Source organism: Salminus brasiliensis, chromosome 3, assembly GCF_030463535.1.
Source record: "Salminus brasiliensis chromosome 3, fSalBra1.hap2, whole genome shotgun sequence".
NCBI lineage: Eukaryota > Metazoa > Chordata > Actinopteri > Characiformes > Bryconidae > Salminus > Salminus brasiliensis.
Window position 1 is genome coordinate 9,647,298 of NC_132880.1, and position 27,891 is coordinate 9,675,188.

Genomic DNA, 27,891 nt, shown 5'->3' on the forward strand with positions numbered 1-27,891 from the left:
CAATGTGAGAAAATGATCGGTGTGGGGGTGTGACAAAGGCAACAAAGGCACCAATCTGGATGAATGATCAGTGCACGGAATGTGAGTTAGGCCCTCAAATCTGTATGTAAGCCACACATTTCACTTTATCTTAATAATTTACATCAATTCAATAGGCCCTGAAATAGAACCGTGTGGGACTCCACAAAATCTAAAGCTAAGCAAAATGACTATGTGATAGCTTCTGCTTTAGGATTAATAACTGAATCATTCATTATTGAGATTTAAGGGGTTAAGATCAAGTCCTTATAAATACATTTGAGTAAGAGTTTAAAAATTACATTTACAATTTATTCCAAAAATGACTTAAGCAAATCTAAGAGAGTACATGTAGCACATTTCTACACACCACCACTGACAGGGCATGGCAGGACACTATTGGAAATTAATGGCATTGATCTCCACAGTGGCTCTACATCTGTGTCTCTCTCCCACTCTTTTTCTCTCTCCCTCTTGCACCCCCTTACGTCGGCTGCCTGTCCACTCCCTTCTGTAATATGTATTGAGCTCTCACCTGTAACCCAGTCACTCTCTACCCTGCTCTAATTGGTCACATGAGGACAGCTCTCTTGAGTGAGCCAGCGGGCAGAGTGCAGCACTCAAGAGAATGAGAGCAAAGTCTGTGTGTGAGTGTGTGTGTGTGTGTGTGTGTGTGTGTGTGTGTGTGTGTGTGTGTGTGTGTGTGATTTTCTCTGCCTCTCCACATGGCTAAATTTCTTTTTTCGCCTAGCCTAAGGTGCTTGTTCTGTTTCTGCATTTGGAGCCCCCTCCATGCGGGAACCTTTCATACCGACTCATGTAGTGATATCTTTATTACTTCAAACTAGAAGTGGAATAAAACCAAGGTGTATGTTTTTGCATATTCAGGATTAAGCCCAAAATGCCAGCTCACAAACAGCACATACAAATAAATAAGCATGTTAGCTTGGTGGTATGGCAGTACAATGACTGCACTGTCAACAGTCTTGACTGACAGGTAATACTATTTCTCAAAGAATCTAGATATTCCTTCTAAAATAGTGAATTTAGCTGCTCTTTAGTTACACATAATGTCACCGTGTCCCAAAGCAATTAGGTTATAAAGACCCCTAGCACTGGGCTCTGGAATGGTGAAACTCCATCCAGTACCCTTAGGAAGAGCTAAAATGCAAAATGTGAAATGCTAGTGGCTGAATGCAGTCAAATACTCACAGCAGTGTTCCAATGTGTACAATCGTGAATCATGAAGATAGGACATCTCATTATGGCTTATTTAAACATATAGAAATGATGTTGAGAGATGGAGGTTATACGCTATATGGGCAAAAGTATTGGGCGCCTGCTCATTTCTTGTTTCTTCCGAATGTAACAAAATAAAGATAGAAATGTCTTTAAAACAAAAGTATTGGGACATCTACACTTTACACCCACAGGAGCTTTTATGTCCTCCCATTCTAAATCCATAGGCATTAATATGGAGTTAATCCCGCTTTGCAGCACCGACATTAGGTTTGGAACTCTTTTTTTTTTAAGCACTATGCGACTCAGCAGTTTTTTATGATTCCTAAACCCTTCCACTTTTTAATAATACCCCTCACAGTAGATGGTGAAATATCTCAGACAAACTGACAGCAGTGGCATCCTACTTCAGTACCACACTCTTCAGAACCACCTATTCTTTGACTAATGTGTGTAAAGGCAGACGGCATGGCGATGTTCTTGATTTCATACACCTGTGTCAATCCGAATCCGATCTGAATGAAACAACTCAATTCAATGATTAAAAGGTGTGTCCCAGCCCTTTTGTCCATATAGCGTATGCATAATAGAAATGCAGCTTTCTCAAGGAGAACATTAGGACACACTATGCCTTAATGGCGTTTCCCTTTTGGCTAAACTAAACTCTACAGCCATCTAAAAGTCTCTGACATCGACTACAAGAAATCTTCCCACTCCTCCATGCAGAATTCTTTCAGCTTCAGTTTTTGGACAGGTGGACAGGACGTGTGTTGGTGTGGCGCAACAGATAACACCACTACAGGCCAGTCAGCTGCCACACCATGTGGGAGACTGGGGTTCAATTCCCGGTCTAGGTGACTGTGCTGCGCTACACTAATAAGAGTCCTTGGGCAAGACTCCTAACACTACAGTGGCCCACCTTTGTAATATGAGTAACTTTGTAAGTCGCTCTGGATAAGAATGTCAGCTAAATGCCATTAATGTAAATGTAAATAAATGTGGTCTAGCACCACTTGTAATTCACTCTCACACAATTAGTTCTGGGGGGAACGAAGTAGGGCTGCACAGTATGCACTTAAGATATAGTATGATTCAGTACATAATATGTAATAAGCAGTACATTATGAATGAAATAAAAGTGTACCTCCAACTTGATGTGCAAGAAGAAATCTGACCTGATCTCAAAAGTGGCTAGTGTTGCATCACTAACTTTGGCTAGAACTATAGCTTTTGTTAGTGGACTGGGTGTATGAGACTGACAGGGGTATCCAATGCTAGTGCAGGGTTCACTGATAACACTTCTACATAATAACTGGAAAAGTAAATGAGAACAAAAAGAGAAAAGCACTACTTAAGGAACTAAATCAGAATCAGAGATTTATTGGCCAAGTATGTTCACACACACACAGAATGTGTTTCCGGCTGTTAGTGTCTATCTAGTATCAACAATATACAGCTAATCTACACATAATTTACTGACAATACACAATATACAGACAATAGTATGCACAGTATACATAGACTATATGAGGGCATTTGTATACAGTGTGATTTAGTGTTATTCACAGAATAGCAGTAAGCAACACTATACAGATGAAATATTGTGTAAACACAGCAGTGTAAACGTGTGTAAAATTATTAATGGTGCAGTAACTGTAGGATAAGTGTCAGAATAGTTTATCAGTAATATCTGTGGCCTGTAGCTGATGATGGTGATCAGCTGTTGATGAAGGTGATGGACTGAGGGTAAAAACTGTTCTTGTATCTGACAGTCCTGAATGGATGGCAGAGAAGCACTGATGATTCTATAAATAAATACAGGACAATGACAGAATATCAGGCTAAAGCTAGAGCTAAACAAAAACTAGTTCTCGCTGCTATCGACCTGTAACTATGGCTAACAGTGACACAAACTAAATACATTGCTTGGTAAGCTTGTGCTAGTGCTTATGTGAAGCCTGGAAACTTCAGACAAAAGAGAGAGAAAACAGAAAAACAACTATTGGCAGAAGGACACCACCCAGGTGGTGCTGTGGTGCTCAGAGAGTGACGGAATATGTGTGTATATTATAGTCCATGAGAAGGAGAAAATGAGCGGCAGGTGTCCCCACTCAGGCTGCAACTGCATCAGCACTTCCTGAAAAGCTTTTAAGAGCATTTTTACAGATTTCGAGCTGTGCATATGTGTGTTATAATTGGCTGTTTAGCTGAATGGTTCAGTTAGTTGTTCTCGATGCGGGAGAGCCTGATTTGAGCCTAGCCAAGCCTCATTTTAAGTGCTACATTTCCATACTCCACGTTATCCGTTCTGCCATCAAGCCCTTAATGATATGTCTGTCATGGAAACCCACAACGCAATAACAGTACGAACATGATGATTAATTGACCTGTCTCTTATGTTCAATGATATTGCCAAGACTAGCTCCCAAGAACTCTCTGACCCTCCTAGCCATCATAGCTACAGATCCTTTACTGACCCAGAGGAAAGGAAAGAGCCCTCACTTGTCTCCCAGCCTTCTCTGATCATATCAGTCAATAATGCATGACGTACCTGTGTCTAGCTGATGAATAATAGAAGCAGAGGGATCATTATCGATGCTTGCTGGCCTGTAGTGGTTTAACTTTAGCTTTTAGCTTGCCCTGCATTGTCTCTAAGGTGAAGTGCTGGATGCTGAATAATGCAGGAGAGGTTGCGGTGTACACAACCTAACCTCTCCTCTCACCACTTGAAGCAGTCCACTGCTAAAATGTGCCTTCGACTGTAGAACTACTGGAAGTCCCTTTCTATACTTAAGGCTCTGGACTTGGGCTGAGTGTGCAAGTAAAGTGTATTTATGGCAAGGTCAAACTCCATAATCCATAATTCATACGAGAAGAGCTTTAACCCTGTAGATTGTGTATAGTGCTTCTTAAATCATCTCAAGCCATCTGTGGACCTGGTTTGCGAGTTTGTGGGTGGAGACTGATTTGAGCGGGAGACTGATTCCAACATAAAGCTTAACATAAGCAAACATGCACTGTATGGATAAAGAATTGGGACACCGGGCCATTCATTGTTTCTTCTGAAATCAAGGGCATTAAAATGAGTTTATCTTGCTTATGTTGGAGTAACAGTCACTACTGTCCAGGGAAGGCTTTCTGCTAGATTCTGAAGCATTGCTGTTATGATTTGATTGCATCCAGCAACAAGCGCATTAGTGAGGTCATCCCCAACTCCCTCAAACTCATCCTAAAAGTATTGGATGGACATCACCCATCATTCCAGAGAACACTGTTCGATCCACTGCTCCACAGTTCAATGCGGGCGAGATTTATACCTCTGGCTGGCATTAGGTATGGCGCCAATAGCTTCACGTTTATCTTCTCCAAACCTATTCTTATGGCAATACTTATCTACAGGGACTAGACACGCTGTGTGTGTGCATATGCGCATCTGTGTCAGCAGTGGGTGTAGCCTTAAGTAGGTGAATACATTCATTAGAAGGGGTGTCCATAAACATTTGGACATATAGTGTAAGTCCATTGTGGGCTAACGTAAAGTGTCTGCCAGTGAGTTGGTTGACAGCAGACCAGTGCAATTGCCAGATTATTGGCAGAACGTCTCATTGAATGACAAGCTGCACATTTTTTTACACATATGAGTGCTGGCTTTATAGCTGAGCCATTAGAAACACAGCTTTGCTCGATTTCTTGGTATGCGCTTGATCTGCTCAATATTAAATGCTTCATCTTAGTCCAATCCCCCACATTGTTTTAATCTAATGTTTCGTCTGGTCTGACCATGTCTTCAGTTGCTTCAGTTTGATTATTTAAAACAGAAGTTCTCAGGAGACCCCTTTTTTGTGTGAGAACAAAATTGCATGGACCCCCACAAATGTATTTCATGACTACAGTCGGAACTGTTCAAATGCTAATATGCAGCATCATATGTTTTTGATGGGAGCATGAGATCTTTTTTTCTTCTTTAATAAATGTTTTTTTAAATCTAGTACAGTGTAGCTTTGAACTACTTTCTAAATCTAGTACAGTGTATCTTTGAACTACTTTCTGAATCTAATACAGTGTAGCTTTGAACTACTTTCTAAATCTAGTACAGTGTAGCTTTGAACTACTTTCTAAATCTAATACAGTGTAGCTTTGAACTACTTTTTAAATCTAGTACAGTGTAGCTTTGAACTACTTTCTAAATCTAGTACATTGTAGCTTTGAACTACTTTCTAAATCTAATACAGTGTAGCTTTGAACTACTTTTTAAATCTAGTACTGTGTAGCTTTGAACTACTTTCTAAATCTAGTACAGTGTAGCTTTGAACTACTTTCTAAATCTAATACAGTGTAGCTTTGAACTACTTTCTAAATCTAGTACAGTGTAGCTTTGAACTACTTTCTAAATCTAGTACAGTGTAGCTTTGAACTACTTTTTAAATCTAGTACTTTGTAGCTGTGAACTACTTTTTAAATCTAGTACAGTGTAGCTTTGAACTACTTTCTAAATCTAGTACAGTGTATCTTTGAACTACTTTCTGAATCTAATACAGTGTAGCTTTGAACTACTTTCTAAATCTAGTACAGTGTAGCTTTGAACTACTTTCTAAATCTAGTACAGTGTAGCTTTGAACTACTTTCTAAATCTAGTACAGTGTATCTTTGAACTACTTTCTGAATCTAATACAGTGTAGCTTTGAACTACTTTTTAAATCTAGTACAGTGTAGCTTTGAACTACTTTCTAAATCTAGTACAGTGTATCTTTGAACTACTTTCTGAATCTAATACAGTGTAGCTTTGAACTACTTTCTAAATCTAGTACAGTGTAGCTTTGAACTACTTTCTAAATCTAATACAGTGTAGCTTTGAACTACTTTTTAAATCTAGTACAGTGTAGCTTTGAACTACTTTCTAAATCTAGTACAGTGTAGCTTTGAACTACTTTCTAAATCTAATACAGTGTAGCTTTGAACTACTTTTTAAATCTAGTACTGTGTAGCTTTGAACTACTTTCTAAATCTAGTACAGTGTAGCTTTGAACTACTTTCTAAATCTAGTACAGTGTAGCTTTGAACTACTTTCTAAATCTAGTACAGTGTAGCTTTGAACTACTTTCTAAATCTAATACAGTGTAGCTTTGAACTACTTTTTAAATCTAGTACTGTGTAGCTTTGAACTACTTTCTAAATCTAGTACAGTGTAGCTTTGAACTACTTTCTAAATCTAATACAGTGTAGCTTTGAACTACTTTCTAAATCTAGTACAGTGTAGCTTTGAACTACTTTCTAAATCTAGTACAGTGTAGCTTTGAACTACTTTTTAAATCTAGTACTTTGTAGCTGTGAACTACTTTTTAAATCTAGTACAGTGTAGCTTTGAACTACTTTCTAAATCTAGTACTGTGTAGCTTTTATCTAGTTTCGTTTATCTAGTGCTATGTAACTTTTATCAAATTTAATCTAGTACTATGTACTTTTATCTAGATCAGTCTTTTTTCAGTTCTTCTTATTCTTGTAAAATGTTGTTTATTCTGGTTTGTTAAGGTTTTTTTGTACCAGATTTGCTAGAACTTTGAGACAGATTATTTTAATCAACTTCCGCATTCACTCACTAAATTATTTGATGTAGATCACTAAGCTGGAGGTTTAGTAGATTTTTCATGTTTATATTATCAGTGTTTATATTGGCCTACAGACTCCTGGCTATATGTTATGAACCTCTGACTTTACGAACAGGAGTTTAAAGAACTGAAGGAGCTTGGGGCTGGAGGTCTGTATGGCTGTCATAAGCAAATGTATATTGATCTGCCAAGTTTGACACACAGAATGTAAAGCAGTGTAAGCAGTGTGAGTCTGAACACACACGCCTGTACCAGCTTATCTTCTTCCTTGAGAGTGTATAGCGCTGCATGGTTTCAGTAAAAACACTGTGTGGTTTGAACAGTGTGAGAGGAAGTTGTGGGGGATGAAGATTTATGTCAGACTGTTTATTCTGAGGTGTTAAAGCTTCAGTGGTCACACCTACGGTGCACTCCTCAGCCTCGACTAATATCTTGGACTTCTGCCATCCTCTAAAGAGCATATTTCGTAAATCATTGTCTCAGTTGGCAGCAGACATGCTGGGGGGTGTAGATAAGCACCGCTTCTTTCTGAGTTTACCACAGTTTTTCATGAGTGGCACTAGCAGAAGTCAAAACACTTTTCCTTTAATGACCTCAGATGAAGATGCTGCTTGGAGGGGGGTGTAGACCTGCTTATTCGGTGTGTACCTTTTAAGGGTTAATGTGTTAATGTGCGATTTTTTGGCAAAGCGTGAACCATGCACCGTGCAGCTTGATTTAGGCCGTGTCATTGTGTCTTTGCTATCATAATGGTGGGAAAAGTATGCCTTGTGCGGCTTAAAACGCACAAAAAGCCTCTACTAAGTCTTAAATAATTATGGGGTTTTTTTGGGGTCTTGTGGGTTATTTTGGCCGAAAATCATCCGTTATTGATACATAACCAATCCATTTTCTCATCTCTACACTTGCTTTTTATAATGGCCTTTTATTATGTTTCCTTACACAACTATCAGCAGTGGAATTGTTAAGTGGAATCTCTCATTTCACCTTTGTGTCAAACACCGTGGCACCCATCACCACCCCGTCATCTCCATTCTGCTTTTCTGCTCTCCTCAGCACAGGGGGCCCCGCTCCACGCATCCACCTCTAGCAGCCCAAAACTCCAGCCCAGTCTGGAAGTCTCACAAGTTGCCCCCCACCCCCAGCTCATCCAGCTCCACAGACGTGGTCCATACTCGCAAAAACACATTTAAGGAACTCAAATAACTATATTTGGATGTACAGGTGACCTAACAGCAGAGTCATCCAAGCAAACCCAATATGATTCCCCATGCTTTTTTATAATCTGTTCTTCTAAGGATTGGGAAGCGCAACCTAGTAAGCTCTCACATCTGGACAGCAGGCCTTTTTCACCCAGTCAGAGTTACTGAAATGGTACTAAGATGAAAACGACCAGTGAAAATTTACTGGTTTGATGAAGTCAACAGTTCAAACATGAAAACTAACCAAAATATTAAATATTAAATATTGTCCATGCACAAAGGATTGGTTAGAAAAACATATTATATATACATATACATATATGTTTTTTTTAACAGGCATTTAAGCTTAGTCTACTGGGACAGATTTCTGCACAGTTTTGGGTTCATTCTGCTCAACCACTCCTGACTTAACCCACTTGTTAATTCCCAGGTCTCGTAGGTCAGAGAAATCCGCAAACCGTGCTGGACTCCGGCCTCCGTTTCCCACCCCTGGTCTAGGCGAAACTCTTATTACATTACATTTACAGCATGTAGCAGATGCTCGTATCCAGAAGACATCCATATATGTCCAAATGTTTGTGGACAGCCCTGACCTAATGACTGCATTTAGCTACTTTAAGTTACACCCATTGCTGACACTGATGTGTAAATGCACACACACATATGTTTAAATATGTTAAAAAAGAAAAAGGTTTTAGTGGAAAGTATCCATTTGTCTGTTTGTCCACTGTCACTTAATTGCACTCAGAAGCCCTATCACTACTGTAAATCATTAAGTAAAGTATTAGTTTATTAGAACTAATTTATTCTCCAGTAGGGATGTCCTGAACCAGGCATTGTTCAATGTATCGGGTATCCGCTATTTTGATTCTGTTTTGAGTCACCTGATGTCCTCAAGGTACCATTAATGGACATTATTGCCAAGCCGGCAGCAATGCGGAAGTTCTCAGAAGGTAAATAAAAGAGTTTAGAGTCTGCTTTGTGAAGCTATTTTACAGTGGAACATGAAAGCAGACCATAATATCTGAAACTTTATAAAGCTAGCTAATGCTAACACACACACACACACACATTATAGAAACCCACATTATAGCACATTTATTTTTTTGTAATTTTAAGAAAACTAAATCAATCAGTCCAGAATGTTGTGTTATAGAAAATGAAGTATTAGTATTATTTTAAGTATTAATTAGCATCTCATCTAATCTAAACTGTGTGACTGTGTTATTTACACAAAGATCGGATTAGATCGGTATGTGCTGATACTCATAAACATAAAGAGATTGGGATCGGATTGGGGGCAAAATAACCTGATCAGGTTCACACCCAGGCTCCTGCATCTTAAAAGTTAAACCTGCTTGTGTCACCATCAAATAACACCTTCAAAAAACTCACTTAATCTCTAGATTAGCTCAGAATGCAGGTTATTTCTCCACTGAGTTGGGACTGAAACAGCTGCGTAGTCTGTGAAGTTCCATTAGACTCTGACATTTCAATTATGCGTCGTCAATAATGCATCTTCTTTGTGCCTGCTGAAAAATTCAGGTTGCTCAGAAGTCTGTTCTCTGCCTGTATAGAATATTCTCTGGTTAGGAAACATTTCACTTGCAGCTGTCTAGTGACATCCTCCGCCAGCGGACTCACCACTCGTCGCTTTGTCTGAGATTTGGCGCTTTTTTTTCTTTCTTTTTTTTTGGTAATTCAGTTTTTATGGATATAATTCAATATTTATCCCTCCGGCAGTTCCAAGAAAATCCAGCATTAAAGCATTTCTGTTTTTGAGGGCTGAAGATGTGACTACAAGAACCACGAACCACGAGGGCTATGAACAGCAAGCCAAAGCCTGAGGGCAAGCACGCGCTCATGTGTCCCAGTGGTTGACAGGAATAAGAACAGGGAAGGGGAGCAGTTTTGACTTTGATTATTTTCTCCTTCGCCTCTTTCTCTCTCTTTCTCTCTCTCTCTGTGTAATAAATGAATACAAGTCTCCGATTTGAATTCCAAATCTCGGATTTTAATCCGTCCCACGTTACCTCAGTGGCGTTCTGTGTTTGAGCGGTGAGACTGACAGCACTGCACCATGTCGCAGCTTTGCCAAGCCTCGTGAGGCTAAACCCAACTGGAACCAAGTCCAGGTCCATATTTATTTATTTCTTCAGCCGCAGCAGCCTCTTGCTGACTAATCAGGCTGAAATATTGCCAGTAGACCTGTGTGTGTGTGCGATAGAGAATGTGCCTGAAAGCCTTTCAGGGGGTTACTGTTGTGTGTACTGTAGTGTGTATCCCAAGCTAACTCAACCATAGCTCTGGTGCTGATTGGGGTTTGTTACAGTTGCATGGAGTAGCCTGCATTCAATAGCCTTGTCTCCATGCTAGCAGCAGTTTAGAAGAACAGCCCATGGCTGGTGATTGTTGGGACAAGGCCCGAGGAGTCAGAGTATTTTGCATCGCCTGATCGTTCCTAACAACAGCCCATAGCCTTTACATGCTAATTAAGGTCTGAGACCTAGGTAAAAGTTATCTGAGAGATCGAATCTCTTGAAATTGAACATTTCAAATACACTAACACATTAATCATGTTTATGTTGATGTTTAAAATGTTTCATGTTTAACTTGTTTAACATGTTTATGCTTTTTGGTGATCAGTTCACCTTCTGCTCACTTAACTATTCACACTAAAAGGAATTTAGACCAAGGGTGTCCTTACTTGCCTGTCTTGCACTGTACGTGCTGATGAACAGTAGACATGGAACTGAAATCCATGCTTCTTTAATACTGAGAGACAGAACGGGTGCATTAGTGTCAGATAACCTAGCTAGTCATTATCTATAGCTAACTGTTTTGTAACAGGTAGTGAACATATATACTGTTGTTGTGATGTAGCTCAGGGGTAGTTATTTGTATTTGTATAAATGTTGTATGGTATGTTTGCTTAAATGAGAGGTAAGTTAGATTACAGGCTGCATATTAAGTCAGAGACACAATACTTCAGTTATAATAGCGGTACTGCGGTAGCTTTATTGAACATCACATTTTATGTCCATATCGTTTAGCCCTTAGGTTTATTATTCCTGAACATTTTAAAGCTTTTTACATTTAAAGCATTTTAAAATGTATAAGTCTGCCCTGTCTGCTGAGGGTCATATAGAAAACTAAAGAGAAAGCTCCAGACCTGAAAAGCTTAATTCTCCTACTAATGATTAAGTACTTTCTGACTAGTTTACTTTGGGAAAGGGCTTTGTAGTGAAGTAACATTCACCAGTGAAGTACTACAGTTCTGACCCAGCAGATAAGATTGAATTTTATACTGCATCCTTGAACTCACTCAAGAGTTCACACGGCAAGCGTTCCCTGTTTCAATGCTGCTGTGTAATTTCTGAAGCCATAATTACTATAAGCTTGACAACTAATTACTTATCCCAGTGACTTGGCATGTCCTTTTTCGCAACAAACTAAATCCTTCAGCCTGTCATGTACTAAAATACTTTATCAACTTATTTATATACATCTGATAATGAATCAAGGTACATGATCTAATGAATCATATAATGAATCATGGTATAATATATACTGAATGAACTACCAGATTACCAGATATACTAAATCATGTACTGAATCTTGCAAAGTTCATTATGTACTAAATCATGTACTGAATCTAGCAAGATATATGATATATGACAAGATGTATGATATATTAAATAGTTAGTCAGTGTATATGATATACTGAAACATATATTGAAACAAAAGCTTTTGATAAACTGATTTATATTCAAAGAATTTTACTGAATCATATACTGAATCTAGCAAGATATATCTGACATATATCTGATAATGAATCAATGTACACCATGTAATGAATCATATACTGAATCAAAAGTTTATGAATACTGAACCATATAATGAATTAAAAGTTTATGATATACTGAATCATATACTGAATCTAACAAGATAGATGGTATATATCTAATAAATATTTTTAAAAATTATATACTCTATCATTTACTGCATTGAGGTATGTTATATATGCACAGAAAAAAAGTATGTCATATACAGATTTTAGTTTTTTACCTGATCCAATGTTTGTTGGCCACGCCCCCTTTTTATTTACAGCTCATTCATTCTAGTGTATGTATAATGTGTTTGTCTGTGTGTCCTTTTTTGGTATTTTACCAATGCTAGGATAATACAAGAAGCTACATCATTTAGTCTTTTGTGTCATCCCTTGCAGTGTGTGTGTTTATGTGTGTTGGTAACTAGCTCTGGGTCTTCCATGACTCCTCTAATGAGTGCTAAGTGCTCTTAGGAGGAAAACTCAATAAAGAGCTTCCCACCCCGCAGATGTCTCATCCAGTAGAGAGAGCCTTGGGTTGTTTTTGCATCGTCATTCTGCAGTGAAATTGCTCTGCACTTTAGAGTGTGTCTTTGGGGGAGTGTGTGTGTGTGTGTATGTGTATAGAGATGGGTAGTATCGACTTTTTTCATACCATTATACCATCTCAAAATAATGCTGCGGTATATTAACGGTTGTGAAAATGATCCAATTTAACCTTTAGTTTGCTTACAGGGTGAAAATATAAGTGAACACTGTGCAGTTCACTTATAAATCATTCTAATAATGTAAAACCATCAGTCTGACAATTGCAAATGTTTTTTTTTTTGTTTTGTTTTGTTTGCTAATGGTTCGGTGTCCACTGAGAGAATAAAGTAAACCGCCCTACAGATCCAGTAAAAGCATGGTTTTAGCTGTAGAGAGCCTCCAACACTTTTTGTGTGTCACCACTGTCAAGTGTCAGTTCTGCAAGTTAGCAGCTTCTAGTGCATCTTCTGTAATACTTTCAAACTTTTTGACTTCAGAAGATGGGAGTTGAAGACCTTCAAAAGCTTCAAAAAGCAGAAAGGAGGTCGCCTGAGGCAGTTGAGAAACGTCAGGAGTGGGATGGGGGGACAGCTGTAGCATTCCATATCGCTAACAGGAGCATAACCTGAAAACGCCTACTGAGAGCCCTGAGAAAAATGTTCATAAACAAGCCTGCTGTTTGGATTATTCATTCAAGTGGTTCTGTTCTGCATTATGTTCTGTTTGTTTTTGTTTTGTTTTTGGTATAAAAAAACAAACAAACAAAAAAAGCCCCCATTTGGGTGAGTGCCGGCGCCGAATCAGAAATACTAGTGGCACCATCCCTAAAAGCTGCTGCATCGCTTTTTGCATGTCTAACAATAAAATATATAGTATAAAATAAAATATAAGTCCCCCAAAGGGCAAAGGATAGGAAAAGCCAATGTTTGTGGCTTCAGGCCGTTCGCAAAACAACTAGGGGAGCTGGTCAGTCAATACATGTAGGTCTGGGGCAAACACTTAATCACAGAAAAGTTAACATTACAGTCGACAACTGTAATGTTAAAAGTCAATGTAGTGAATCTTTGATGTTGCATTAAAACTGCAGGACAGAGATCCACTCAAACCAGCACAGGACACACACCACCAACATGTCAGATGATGTTTGAGATAATACAGATGTGCAAATGCACACACACACACCAGTCCAGTCCTTGTATAAAGGTATTGCCAATAGAATAGGACTCTCTGTAGCAGATAAACATGGACCCATTGGCACTATGCCTAAAGCCAGATGTGGGCTAGAAGGGTATAAAGTCCCTCAGCACTGAGCTGTGGAGCAGTGGAATGAACTGTGTTCTCTGGAATGATGGTTGGTGCTCCATCCAATACTTTTGGGATGAGTTGGGAAGTTCAGGATGAGTTGGGGTGGTGATCGTCAAACAGCCTGACTTCACTAACACTCTTGTTGTTGAATGCAACGCAAATCAAATTCTCACAGCAGTGCTCCTCCGAAATCTGGTAGAAAGCCTATCCTGGACAGTAGAGACAGCTACTCCAACAAAAGCAGGATCAATTCTTGTTGATTTCAGAAGAAACAATCAATGAACGCTTGTATGTGTTAGTCAGTTGTCAATCATTGCCAATACCTGATTCCATTGCCCTATTCGTCAGGCATACCACCCACCTCCGGCTCTTTGTGTGTAAACTGCAGGGCCATATAATACGGAACAAATACTAGCATTGAGATTATAGCAGTATATTAAAAACACAGCGATGAGTCAGGAATGTGATATGAAATAGGGCTGGCCTGCTTATTTTGTTGGATTATGTGAATACCTCGACTCATCTCAGCACCCACAGAGACACTCATCTGGAGCTGTTTGGCCTTGTTTACATATTGCCTCCGTCTGCGCTATCAGTATTGCGAAGGCCAATATCGCAACAGTCATGAACAAACAATATGCAGCCCTAGTGTGTGGGCGTGCATGTATATATATGTGTGTGTGTGTGTGTGTGTGTGTGTCCGTCTGCACTGGCAATGTTTAATATCTACGTGTTGAGTGTGTTAACGTGGGACACAGTTTTCCTTAAAAGAGGTCATCTGCAGCTGTGTACACCACACACAGCAACACACTGAATGGCCAAGGCTGATAAATGAGTGTGTAGAATGCAGGTCAGCAGACTGTGATAAAGAGTGACAGTGCCTCATTGCTGAAGGTTGTAAGAGGTCATGTTTAATAACTGCTCCCACATGAACTCGACACACTCTATAAAGGACTTCCAGTTCACATCCTTCATGCCTGCACAACTGAGCTGATGAAGAAACATACGGTTGATAGTGATCCTACTTCAGCTATTTTTCAGTCTCACCGTGATTTTCAGAATTTCCCCACTGTGGGACTAATAAAGGATTATCTTATCTTATTTTTATAGAGCAGTCAGGCATATCCTCTTGCATTGGCCATCAAATATTTAAGTTTATCCTTGAATGTAGGTAAGAGTTTCAGTATGTATTAAAATAAACCAGCTATTTTCTGATCCTGGACAAATAATTAGTCACCTTGCATGTTTAAGGTGGTAGTAACTTCAGGCTCATGCTGATGACGTTGCACTTGGCCAATCGGGCTACAAAGATAGCTGAAGATTTTACAGCTTGTAGAAAAACGCTCCTCAATGAACTGCAGACAATCAACATATGGAGCGGCATGCAAGAGGCTGTTGCTCACTTCTGCTCAAAAATGACAAGAATTTTTCCAGCGCCCGGTCTACTTACAGTGATTTCCTATAGAGATCATAGCTGTGGAAAGCTGCATCCACAAATGAAGGCTTGCGTCATTATTAGGTGCACCTTAAAGTAGCTCTATTCCCTAATTAGAAGTGGCGTCTAGGCACTTTTAGACATATCTTGCATGTGCTCTCCTGGAGCCTTTGGGACAGTGGAGAGTGAGTAGAAAGAAGCAAATGTGGCACTTCAGAGGAACCATCTCTGCTAAAATATCTGATATAAAGCCATTTTCTGATAACAGCCTGCATTGTCGTTTAAAAAATGAACTGATTCTTTCGTATCGTATTTGCACCGTCATTTCACCCACTCTCCATCTCCATCTCTCGCTTTTTTTTTTGCTGTAAACAGAAAACCCATCAGGTCCTCATTTAGCTTTACTGATTAAAGTAGAGCAAGAGAGACTAAAAGGAGGGGAAAAAGAGAGCGAGAGGAGAGAGGGAGTGAAAGTAAGAAAGCTCTCTGTAAAAAGTGTTTTTCTTTGAGTAGCTCTGCTGGCTCAGATCTTCCTTCTGCACCTGCTGGTTGGGTTGCACATTTGCTCGTTTGGACCTCTTTAAAACAAGCCACAGTATTAGTATGTGTGTGTGTGTGTGTGTGTGTGTGTGTGTGTGTGTGTTTGACAGTGGTGACAAAGGTGTTCTGCATTCTTTTAGTTTAGTATTAGCAAGAGGCATTTAAGGCATTTAGGAAAGGAGAGTTCAGTGAGGGTACTGTAGTTTGCAGGGCCAGATTAAGATAGTGAGGTGCCTCTGCCTCTGAAATCATGCTGCTTTTTGTTATGATACCAGCTGCACAGTTCATTCCAGACAGGGCTGTTGCGGTGCAGTTTAATTAGATAAAGTGAGATACCAGTACCTGACCTTCCTAATGCTCTCATGGCTCAATGCAATCAGACCGTCACAGCAATATTCCAGCATCTACTGTAAAGCATCCCTAGAAGAGAAGAGGCTGTTCCTGAGCAGGTGTCTCTAAGCGTCTGGGTGTGTAGAGTATTTCTTACTTTGGCTTGTCCTTGTACACGTGTTTGTGTGTGTGTGTGTTCTTGTGGCTGCTCTCACTGGCCAGCAGGCAAACTGGACCTTCCCTCACTGCCAAAAATGTGCCCTATAACAGCAGCGAGCCATAGATCAGCCGGCCAGCGTCCAACAACAACCCCCACTGCCACCACCACTCTCACCCTCAGACTGAGAAACAGCTAACACAGTCCTCCCTCCATCTCTACCTCCCTTCCTCTCTCTCTCTCCCTTTCCCCTAAAGAACTGGGGAACTGCAGCGGAGGATAATCCATGTGGCCTTGGCCACGAACAAGCATGTTGCTAATCCTGAACCCCCTTGTTGTTGATGGATGTCCGTTTTATGGGAGGTCCGAGACGGTACAGCACGTGTTTGCTATGGGGTTATGGGGTTTGTATGTAAAATGCTCACATGGCTACCTGTGTGTGTGTGTGTGTCTCTCTCCTCTCTCTTTTTTTTTCTCTTTTTTGTTTTCTTCCTCATTGTCTCCACTTTCTGTCCCTCTCCATGACTTTTATTCTTCTCTTTCTCTCTTGCTTCTCATCAACTCCCTATCTCTCTCTCTCACCTCCCCATTCACTCAGGTCAGTTGAGTTCAGGGTGTCTCCATCTCTGCCTCTTTTCTCCCTCCTCCTTTTACTCTCTCCCTCTTTTTCTCTCCAGCCTTTCTCTGTCATTAATTCAGTCATCAGCTTTTTCTTTTTTTCTCTTCTTGCCACTTCCTCCTTACATTCTTGCCCTCCCTTTTTTACTCTCTCTTGCCCTCTTAGTCCTTTAGACGCTTTTCTTCATGCTTTATGTGTCTCATGATCCACAGAGCTGTGATGGCCAGTTCAAATTGTTTTACCTTTGCTGTCCACTAATATGTATTTATTTATTTATCTGTTTGTTTATTTAGTCATTTTGTGCTTCCCTTCTCTGTGTAACTATTTCAATCAATAGAAATGACACAAAGCACTCAAAAGGACCCAAAAGTGTAAAAAATGTCATGATCATTAATTGTCAGACCGCACAGTCTTTATGCCCAACACACTGTATTTGGTAATACAGTAAACGGTAAAAGTGCTGTGTTCCCATGACTACGCTCTCTGTGGCTGGGCTGGCAGCGAGGACAGGCTCTATAAGAAGCACTGTGGCAGTGGCAGCAGAAATAAGCACAGCAGCCTACACCCAGTCTGAAGGCACGCGTTCCTCCAACCTATCATTTGAAGTTGTAATTTAGGACGAGAGCACGCAAGAACTGGGCCAGAACTGTCTGCATGGGTTTACTGTCAAGCCAAAGACGTTTGCATTAATGACATTAGTGGACACGTCACTGTTTGTCCCGTTATTCCGTTATCCGTATTACCTTGATTGGGGTCTGCTAAACGAAATCTGAGAGAAGCAGTAGAGGCAGTGCAACCATTAGTGCAAAATCATTACTGAAAGACGCTTATGTTTTTATTCCATTATTTAAGTGCTAGAATGATTTGCATTTAAAGAATGTCTCAGGAATGTCTGGCGACACGGTTTGTTGCACACAAGACTCTAACGGCAGATTACTGAAGGCAAATAAATCCAGCTGAAAGAAGAACTTCACTACCTTTTTTAAAATTCCTGCATAATGTAATGGCTAAGAAGCAAAACAATTGAGTGCTCCGGCGTAAAATGCTTCTGGAAACTTATGAAAGTCCTGTTTGAATGAGATTCCTTTCACAAAAGGAAGTGAAGTAATATTATTACTACAGGACAGTCTGTAACTTTTATGACCAATTTGCACAGGATAAGAAAATTTGGCTTTAATAATTGAGATGGTAGTGTCTACTCAATTTAACACACGGTTGCCACCTGAAAATCAGCAGCTACATGTTCATCACACATATGTAAGCTATAGGCTACACTACACAATTACTTGCCTAAATCTCCTAAAGAGCCCTTTGCCTAAAGAGTCCTTAGGCTCGTCTTAGTATTTGACTGAGGTTTGCCACAGACTTACACGACCCGAGATATCTGAGCCATGCGTGATCAAACTTGTGCCTCCTCTAGGCGCCTCCATACTTTTCCACAGGATAGGACGGAATAGTATTTAATTGTTTTGCCACATGTAGATTTGCATGGTATTAATATAAACTCAGGTTATTTTTATGGCTCGTTTTACAGAATGAAAAGGTGGCAAAATCTTGGACAGGGGACATTCAGTCGGAAGACCAACCAAATGACTCCCCAGAGGCGCAATATAAGTCATTGTGTAGCATAGCCTACAGCTTACACTTAAAAAATAAACGTGCTACTAAAGGTTCTTTGAGCAATGCCATAGAAGAACTACTTTTGGTTCTATAACTTATCCATAGGTTTTTTAAGATTATCATCATGTTTTTAGGGGTAACAGCAGCGCGTAATTCGAGTGGCCACTCCCATTCTTACTCTTAATTTGTGCTGAGATTTCTTAATCTGGAATTGGTCATACATTTTACAGACACCCTGTAGTAAAATGACATTACTCTGGGTTCCCATGTAAACCTAATCCCATCTGAATAGAGCTTTAGATGTTACAAAAACAGTGCTTGAAGCTGGAGAAATTGTTTTATGGATAACATTTGTTTCATGTCTCCAGAAAGGCAGCTTTACAGAAGTAACACATTTTCTTACATTTCAATGGAAAAGAATGGAAGACTAATGTATTCCAAGACATTCTGGAGAATTTCTATTGGTCCATTCATCATGAAAGTTAGATTTAATGTAAGGAACATACTGCCAGCTTCACATTATGATTCACAAACTTTCTATGACAGCAATGATATATATAAAAAAAACTCACATTCAAACCTTTACTGTTAGTTTTGATTAGGATATGCAGTGGTTGTATTTTTCTTGTACACATTACAACCCCTGACCACTATAAAGAAATCCAAGTGAGTAAGTCTCTACAATGAACCGTTTCACACCAAACCCACTCTGAATGACTCAGTAATTGAAATACTCAGGAATTAAATGCGGTGAAAAATAGGACAGGAGCAAATCCAAGCAGACAACCTTTGCTTTCTCCTCAGCCAGTTCAATTCTGGCACCATTCTCATTCACAGATTGAGTCACAAGACCATAGCTTTTGCAGTAAACTCTCCAAAACACCATTACCCTTTAAGTCCTTTCAGCAGAGCAGCTTTACAAGTTTTCTTATTCTGCAGCTCTAAAAAAGCCAGTGTGGTTCTATTAAACTGCTTAAATAGGACCGTAAAACAGAGCAGAACACTGGGCTTGTCTGTTTCTGTACAAGCACTACTGTTTTTAGCATTGTGTCATAGCATCATAACCACCAACTCCCCCCTTAAAGGGCATTCAAACTTTCCTTCTTTCATTTTGGACTGGACCTTTTTTTTTTTCTTTTTTTTTTAAAAGATGTTTACACCCCGACAGCTAGCATTATACAACCTGCATGCTGAAATCACCACACGCTTTCCTTAAGCCATGTCTAGCCGCTAAACTTTAAAAGGAAATGCCTGCAGTATCTGATGTATTTCTGGCGTATTTCTGACGTATTGCTACTGAATTTGACGTCAAGTCAAGTGGGTTTTATTGTCATTTCAACTATGTACAGGAAAATGGTGCAACATAGACACAGTGCATACAGAACACAAGTGCAACACAACACAGTACAGACAGAGAATAATAAATAGTTAGGGGTAGTGTGCAAATTATGCAGTGATTTCTCAGATTAGAATATTCCAAATAATAATTAACGCTTACTAGTTTAAACTGCGCTATGCATAATTGCTTTGTGCACTCGCTTTGAAACAGTCACTTAGTCACAGTGCATACAACAATAAAGGTAGCATGGAGCTTCTTTTAGGTCAATTCTTTTAGGTCAATTGCTGTGTACCACTCAACTGAGTCTTCATTCCCCTCTGGCATCAATGACACTCGGGGCACCACTGTTATAAAAAAAAAACCCCACTGTTTTCATTCTTTATAAGGTTCAAGGTATAATAAAGACTATGATCCAAAAGAGACCTCTAAGATTCTACTAAATACAAACGTTTGTATGGAGACATGACACTTCGCCCAAGTACACTTGGAAGAGGTGGGTCTTTAATCAACGTTTGAAGGCAGCAAGCGACTCCCGGGACACCCAGTTGTAGGCCAACGTCATTGTTTTGAATCTGATCCGGGCAGCTACTGGAAGCCAATGAAGAAAACGCAACAGAGGAGCTACATGGTTGAATCTCAAGCCATCTCAAGATGCAACCTCAGGACACTCTAATCTCAAGTGGACTTGCTTACATGGTTTCTGACACTATATGACATTTGAAGCCTGAATGTTTTCTGTACTTTGACCCAAGTACACTTTGGGTCATTGGAAAATTGTGTATGTTTAATTTTTAACTATCCCTTTAGTGCCTGTGAAATGATGTCCCTCAAAAAGAACATTGTCACTCTCAGTGTTGTAAATTTGTTTCCTAAAGGATCATTTTTGACTCTCGCTTTGCTAACTCCACCAAAGCCCCAAAGTGAAGTTCAATCAACGTTGCCTGCTAAAAATAATTACAGCTTACATAACCTCGGGAACCTGCATTTCGGGTTGCTCTCACCTGTTAGCAAAGTACTGTGTGGTCGGGCAACACTACACTTCAGGCCTGTGTGCAACAGTAATGCTAGCCTGATGCAATTAGGGCCTCGGATCTGTTTGTTTGTTTTCTTCTCCCTGGTGAAGCCTTTTACCATTCCTCATGCATTATGTAAACCTATCGGCCAAAGAGGAGCATCTGAGGGAACATGGTTCTCACTCTTCCTTTCTGTCTGTTTTTCTGTCTGTCTCTATTGCACAGGCTTCACTGGTGTGAACCTCACTGGAGAGGACCCAGGTATCAAGCAGTGCAAGGTGGGCAGAATCACAAGTAGCATTTGTTTGCATCAACTCACCACAACATCTAAAATACATTCAGGTTTTAAAGGGGCCCATGTCCTACACTTTTAATGTTTGTGTGGGTTTATAGAACCAAAAGGGCATAATCATCACCATTTTACCCCTCTAGAATTAAACAGCCTGTTTTTGTGGGTTTTTTTAGACTGATACATGTAAATGATGCGTATTGTGTATTGTAGCTTATTCAGAAAGCAGTCTGGGCTAAAATGCACATTTGCATGCATTCAAGTTACTGTGAATAGTTACAATAGTAGAGGATGAACTGATCTCTAAAAGATGCAACATTTAAAGATTAATGTTTTAACCAAGATGGCTATATTTAATAAGGCTTTATGTTTGTTTTGTACATCTGTGTAGTGGAAAAAAATGAAAGGAGCACCACACAGATGTCTGGATAGTCAATGAGATTTGAGCTCTCAGATATCTTTTACCAAGGTCTTAGATCTTAAACAATATGTTAGAGCTATGTCTTCACATGACTGTTCACAGTTGTCCAGGTGAAGCTAATTTTAAAGCATTATAAAAAATAAAAAAAAACTCAGAAGCCCTAGTCTCATGTAGGCAGCTGCACTGCACTCTGCAAATGAAGTTCATTGATGGCCACAAAGCAGGAGAAGGTTCCAAAACGACAGCAAAGTGTTTTCAAAGCCATTTCCTCAGTTTGGAATAGAAGTAAGTAGTGGCAGTAATGCTGGAATGGTGGAGGTCAAGGTGATGTATGGAAGACCAGGAACTGCTTGTGGGATTGCTAGAAAGGCAGATCTGACTTCAAAGCATCTTCAGGAAGATGTAGAGTCATTAGAAGCAAACCTTTTCATGTGTCCTCAGCACAAAATGCAGCATTAGATAAAAGAAAAACACCTCTCCAACCGTAAAGCACAGGGGTGGATGGAGCATTTCACTGGAGGAAAGGAAATAGCAGATTCAATTAACTCCATTAATCCAGCAAATTCTCGAAAAATAAACATCAAAGCGTCTGTAAAAAGCTGAAGATGAGAAGAGGAAAGATAAAAATAATAAAGAAATGCTTCATCTTTAACGTTATGCTTTTGGCAGTTCATCTTCTACTCTCTTAAATATTTACAGTAACAGAAATGTTGACCAGAGTTGGTGGATGGTGTCAGTGCTTGTGTGGTGACGATGCACAAAGAGTAACCAATGTTTCTCTCTCGTCATTGGCAGATATCGAGGAGTCCATGAGTGACGTGAGAATGACGTTTAGGCCCTGATCTGCAGCAGTATGTCAGGTGAGGACTCCATCAGCTCCATATCTACTGGAGGTTCATGGACCCATAAATGTTTCATTGTTTCATTCTGGGTTCCGAAACATCTGAGCCATGTAATCAGCATTTTACTAAAGTTATCACGGATGTTATGCTATACATCATATGCTGTGCATAGTGAATTGCATTTTACAGTACATTAACATTTAATGTCTATAGGGCATACACTGATATAAGGCCTTTTAAGCCAACACCAATAGCCAATATCAGTAAACAGAATTTTCTCTGCAGGCCCATAAAAATAAATTAGCATTTTTTTATTCTACAAAATGAGCAAATATACACTTGCCAAGCACTTCATTTGGAATGCTACACAAATACTTAGTAGGGCCTTACCTCTCTCAGAACAGCTTTAATTCTTTGTGCCATGGATTCCACAAGATGTTGGAAGCGGTTCTTTGAGATTCATGTTGGCATGATTGTGTCATGCAATTCCAGCTAATTTTTTGGGTGCACTTCTATGCTGCCAAATTTCCATTCTACCACATCCCAAAGGTGTTCTATCGGGTTCAGATTAGTTGACTGGTAAGGCCACTTTAAACCAGTTTGAAATCAAAATTTTCAAATGTCATGAATCTAAGCTATATGGGCTTAAACATATATGTATATTTGTATTACTATAGGCCTACAAATACAAGTAAATATGGGTAAATGTAAATATAAATATGATTCTGTTATCATGCATCCCTACTTTCCATTCAGTATAGTCAAGTTTGCAGCCAGCAGTAGTTTTTAAGAGTAGTAGAATTTAAGAATTTGTTACACACACATACACACACATAAATGTACAGTGCCTTGCAAAAGTATTCAAAACCCATAAACTTTGCCACATTTCAGGCTTCAAACATAAAGATATGAAATTGTAATTTTTTGTGAAGAATCAACAACAAGTGGGACACAATCGTGAAGTGGAACGAAATTTATTGGATATTTTAAACTTTTTTTAGAAATAAAAAGTGGGATGTGCAATATTATTCGGCCCCTTTACTTTCAGTGCAGCAAACTCACTCCAGAAGTTCAGTGAGGATCTCTGAATGATCCAATGTTGACCTAAATGACTGATGATGATAAATAGAATCCATCTGTGTGTAATCAAGTCTCTGTATAAATGCACCTGCTCTGTTATAGTCTTAGAGTTCTGTTTAAAGCGCAGAGAGCATCATGAAGCCCAAGGAACACACCAGGCAGGTCCGAGATACTGTTGTGGAGAAGTTTAAAGCCGGATTTGGATACAAAAAGATTTCCCAAGCCTTAAACATCTCAAGGAGCACTGTGCAATCATATCACTGTGCGATCATATTGAAATGGAAGGAGTATCAGACCACTGCAAATATACCAAGACCCGGCCGTCCCTCTAAACTTTCAGCTCAAACAAGGAGAAGGCTGATCAGAGATGCAGCCAAGAGGCCCATGATCACTCTGGATGAACTGCAGAGATCTACAGCTGAGGTGGGAGACTCTGTCCATAGGACAACAATCAGTCGTACACTGCACAAATCTGGCCTTTATGGAAGAGTGGCAAGAATAAAGCAATTTCTCAGAGATATTCATAAAAAGTCTTGTTTAAAGTTTGCCACAAGCCACCTGGGAGACACACCAAACATGTGGAAGAAGGTGCTCTGGTCAGATGAAACCAAAATCGAACTTTTTGGCCATAATCCAAAACGTTATGTTTGGCGTAAAAGCAACACAGCTCATCACCCTGAACACACCATCCCCACTGTCAAACATGGTGGTGGCAGCATCATGGTTTGGGCCTGCTTTTCTTCAGCAGGGACAGGGAAGATGGTTAAAATTGATGGGAAGATGGATGGAGCCAAATACAGGACTATTCTGGAAGAAAATCTGTTGGAGTCTGCAAAAGACCTGAGACTGGGATGGAGATGTATCTTCCAACAACACAATGATCCGAAACATAAAGCAAAATCTACAATGGAATGGTTCACAAATAAATGCATCCAGGTGTTAGAATAGCCAAGTCAAAGTCCAGACCTGAATCCAATCGAGAATCTGTGGAAAGAGCTGAAAACTGCCGTTCCAGTCCTGCTGTACCGCTCTCCATCCAACCTCACTGAACTCGAGCTGTTTTGCAAGGAAGAATGGGCAAAAATGTCAGTCTCTCGATGTGCAAAACTGATAGAGACATACCCCAAGCAACTTGCAGCTGTAATCGCAGCAAAAGGTGCCGCTACAAAGTATTAACACAAGGGGGCCGAATAATATTGCACGCCCCACTTTTCAGTTTTTTATTTCTAAAAAAAGTTAAAAATATCCAATAAATTTCGTTCCACTTCACGATTGTGTCCCACTTGTTGATTGCTCACAAAAGTTTTTTCACAAAAAGATTTCATATCTTCATGTTTGAAGCTTGAAATGTGGCAAAAGGTTGAAAAGTTTATGTATATGCTTGGCTCAGTGAGAACAATTAATAATAATTATAATAATAATAATAAAATCAAAACCTGTATGTAATGGGTGGCTCAGGATGGCTCAAGATGCGCTGGATCAGAACTGTGGACAGGCACAGGGCCTTTGGGTTGAAGAGCTCTGCACGGTCCCACTGTCGGGTCCACCCAGAACAGTGCTGGCTGACACATGTTCATTCACTCAGTGAATGTCCAGAGATGCAGATGTGCACAGTAGTAAGCATGCATTTCAATAGTTGTGAAATAGCTTTCCTCACATGGTGTGAGTAAACGCTGTGCAAGTAATAGGGACACCATTGTCTCTTTGCGAAACCGCACCAACTGCTGGGATTCATTTAGTTTGCTTTGATGCTCCCACTTCCATCAGCTACTCTTGCTTCTTCTCACAATTTCTCCTTGGGTGCATATAACTGCTTTTGGCTTTTAGTCTTGATGTTTTAACTGCTAAATTCCAGGCTTAAGACTATGCCAGATCAGTCGTAAACACACCAATACATAACCACACTACACCAAGCGTGTAGGTCCACAGACATGAACGCTATTATAAATATATTTCATTTGGAAAGTGTAGTTGACAGGACTTTGGTGGCCACTTTTCTTCTCTTATTCATATGATAATTGCAGGGTATCCAGTCTTTTTTGGAAGATTTTGCCCTCACTGGCTGAAACTAGGGGGCATTTTGTAGGAAAAGGGAATTCCACCAATTCTTCGGAATTCCTGCATAATTGCATTGCTAAGATGTAAACAGTCATTCAGAGTGCTTTGAGGTTCTAGAGAGACTTACAGAGTCAGAATTGTGCACAGTGGTGGTGATAGGAACCAGACGTTTTAAGTGTTTAAAGTGTTCACGTTTTGAGACACACTTTTAGCCTATAATATCGATTTTTACATTTACCATGAATTTAACTGTCATCAGCTTCACATATTAATGCATGTGTGATGCAAAAAGGTTCACTGGAGGTTTGAACCATGAACTTGTAGAGAGGAGAATTGTCAATTGAGAATGTCTTCCAAGTTTGTTGACAACAGAGGGTGCTCTCGAGCAAGTTCAGAATGAATGGGTTAATATGGAGCATTTGAGCAAAATCATAGTTGATAAAAGTACTTCAGTGTAATAAAGTATGTTGTACCTCTCCCATTTGTTGCAGAGCGAGCAGACAAATGCGCCCCCCGCTGGAAACACGAGGCCATGCAGAATGGTACAGTAACTCTTCTCCCTCCTCTAGTCATCTCCTTCCTTCCCTCCTTCTGTCTCTACTCCCTCTCTTCTCCTCAAGGGTGGGGCGGATCACTTTCTCTCTGGCTCCCTTTTTCATGCTCCCTGGGTTTTTCCTTTCCTCTCTCCTTCTCTCCCTCTGGAGTGTCCATCATGCTAGACAGTTTATGAAGGGGGAAAAAGGGAACTGTCACTGCAGAGAGAGAGCCAGAGCGAGTCTTAAAATCTGTCCCTCTGAGACACTGAAAGGCAGTGAAATAGCTGTAGCCAGGATTGGTATGACCTTATAGTGGCTTATATCAGACCTGTATTCACCTGGACCCTAAAGTGATACTTTGGCCTAGAGTGAAATTTGTTTTTATTGTTTTACCATTTCATCAATTCTTTATCACTCAGGATGCAGACCTTATACACATTATATACACATATATATTATATACACATAGCTTATACACATTCTCTTTACTACTGATACTCCTACCACTACTGTTTTACTACTGATACTCCTACCACTACTGTTTTACTACTGATACTACTACCACTACTGTTTTACTACTGATACTACTACCACTACTGTTTTACTGCTACTCCTACCACTACTGTTTTACTGCTGATACTACTACCACTACTGTTTTACTGCTACTCCTACCACTACTGTTTTACTGCTGATACTCCTACCACTACTGTTTTACTACTGATACTACTACCACTACTGTTTTACTGCTACTCCTACCACTACTGTTTTACTACTGATACTACTACCACTACTGTTTTACTGCTACTCCTACCACTACTGTTTTACTACTGATACTACTACCACTACTGTTTTACTGCTGATACTACTACCACTACTGTTTTACTGCTACTCCTACCACTACTGTTTTACTGCTACTCCTACCACTACTGTTTTACTGCTACTCCTACCACTACTGTTTTACTGCTATTACTCCTTGCACTACTGTTTTAACTGATACTCCTACCACTACTGTTTTACTGTTACTCTTACCACTACTGTTTTACTGCTATTACTCCTTCCACTACTGTTTTAACTGATACTCCTAACACTACTGTTTACCTACTGGTACTCCTACCACTGGTTTTTCCTGATACTCTTACCACTACGGTTTTACTACTGATACTACTACCACTACCATTTTTACTGCTACTAGTCTGTCCACTACTGTTTTACTACTGACACTCCTACCACTACTGTTTTACTACTGATACTTCTACCACTACCGTTTTTACTGCTACTAGTCTGTCCACTACTGTTTTACTACTGATACTTCTACCACTACCGTTTTTACTGCTACTAGTCTGTCCACTACTGTTTTACTACTGATACTACTACCACTACCGTTTTTATTGATACTTCTACCACTACTGTTTTTACTGATACTCTTACCACTAGTTTTTACTGCTACTACTCATACAACTACTGTTTTTTTTACTGCTACTACTACCATTACAGTTTTTACTGTTACTACTACCACCAGTTTGTTTTACTGCTGCTACTAGTATCACTACTTTTTATACAGATACTCATACCACCACTGTTTTTACTGGTACTACTACTAGTATCACTACCCTTTTTTTATTGATACTTCTACCACTACAGTACTGTTGTTACTGCTACTACTACCACTACTGTTTCACTGCTAATACTACCAGTACTGCTTTTCTGATACTCCTACCACTACTGTTGTTAATGCTACTACTACCACAACTGTTGTTACTGCTACTACTACTGTTTTTAGTAATGTGACATACTTTGGATACTATACATGTTCCCCAACCCCTTAAAGTGTATTTGATACTTCTTAGTATGTCAACACAATGTGAAGTGTGATGGTTTAGTTAAT

At 39.7% G+C, this 27,891-nt stretch overlaps 1 protein-coding gene across 6 annotated transcripts in view; it reads left to right on the top strand.

Moving 5' to 3' along the window:
- thrb (thyroid hormone receptor beta) overlaps positions 1-27,891 on the top strand; it is a 140,677-nt gene that overhangs the window by 82,864 nt on the left and 29,922 nt on the right. For all 6 annotated transcript variants that reach the window (XM_072675394.1, XM_072675400.1, XM_072675398.1 and 3 more), the window contains 3 exons: positions 21,006-21,058; positions 22,286-22,350; positions 25,962-26,012. In XM_072675394.1, the coding sequence (XP_072531495.1) occupies positions 22,344-22,350; positions 25,962-26,012 (58 nt within the window). In that variant the 5' untranslated portion in view covers positions 21,006-21,058; positions 22,286-22,343. The remainder of the gene's footprint in view (positions 1-21,005; positions 21,059-22,285; positions 22,351-25,961; positions 26,013-27,891) is intronic.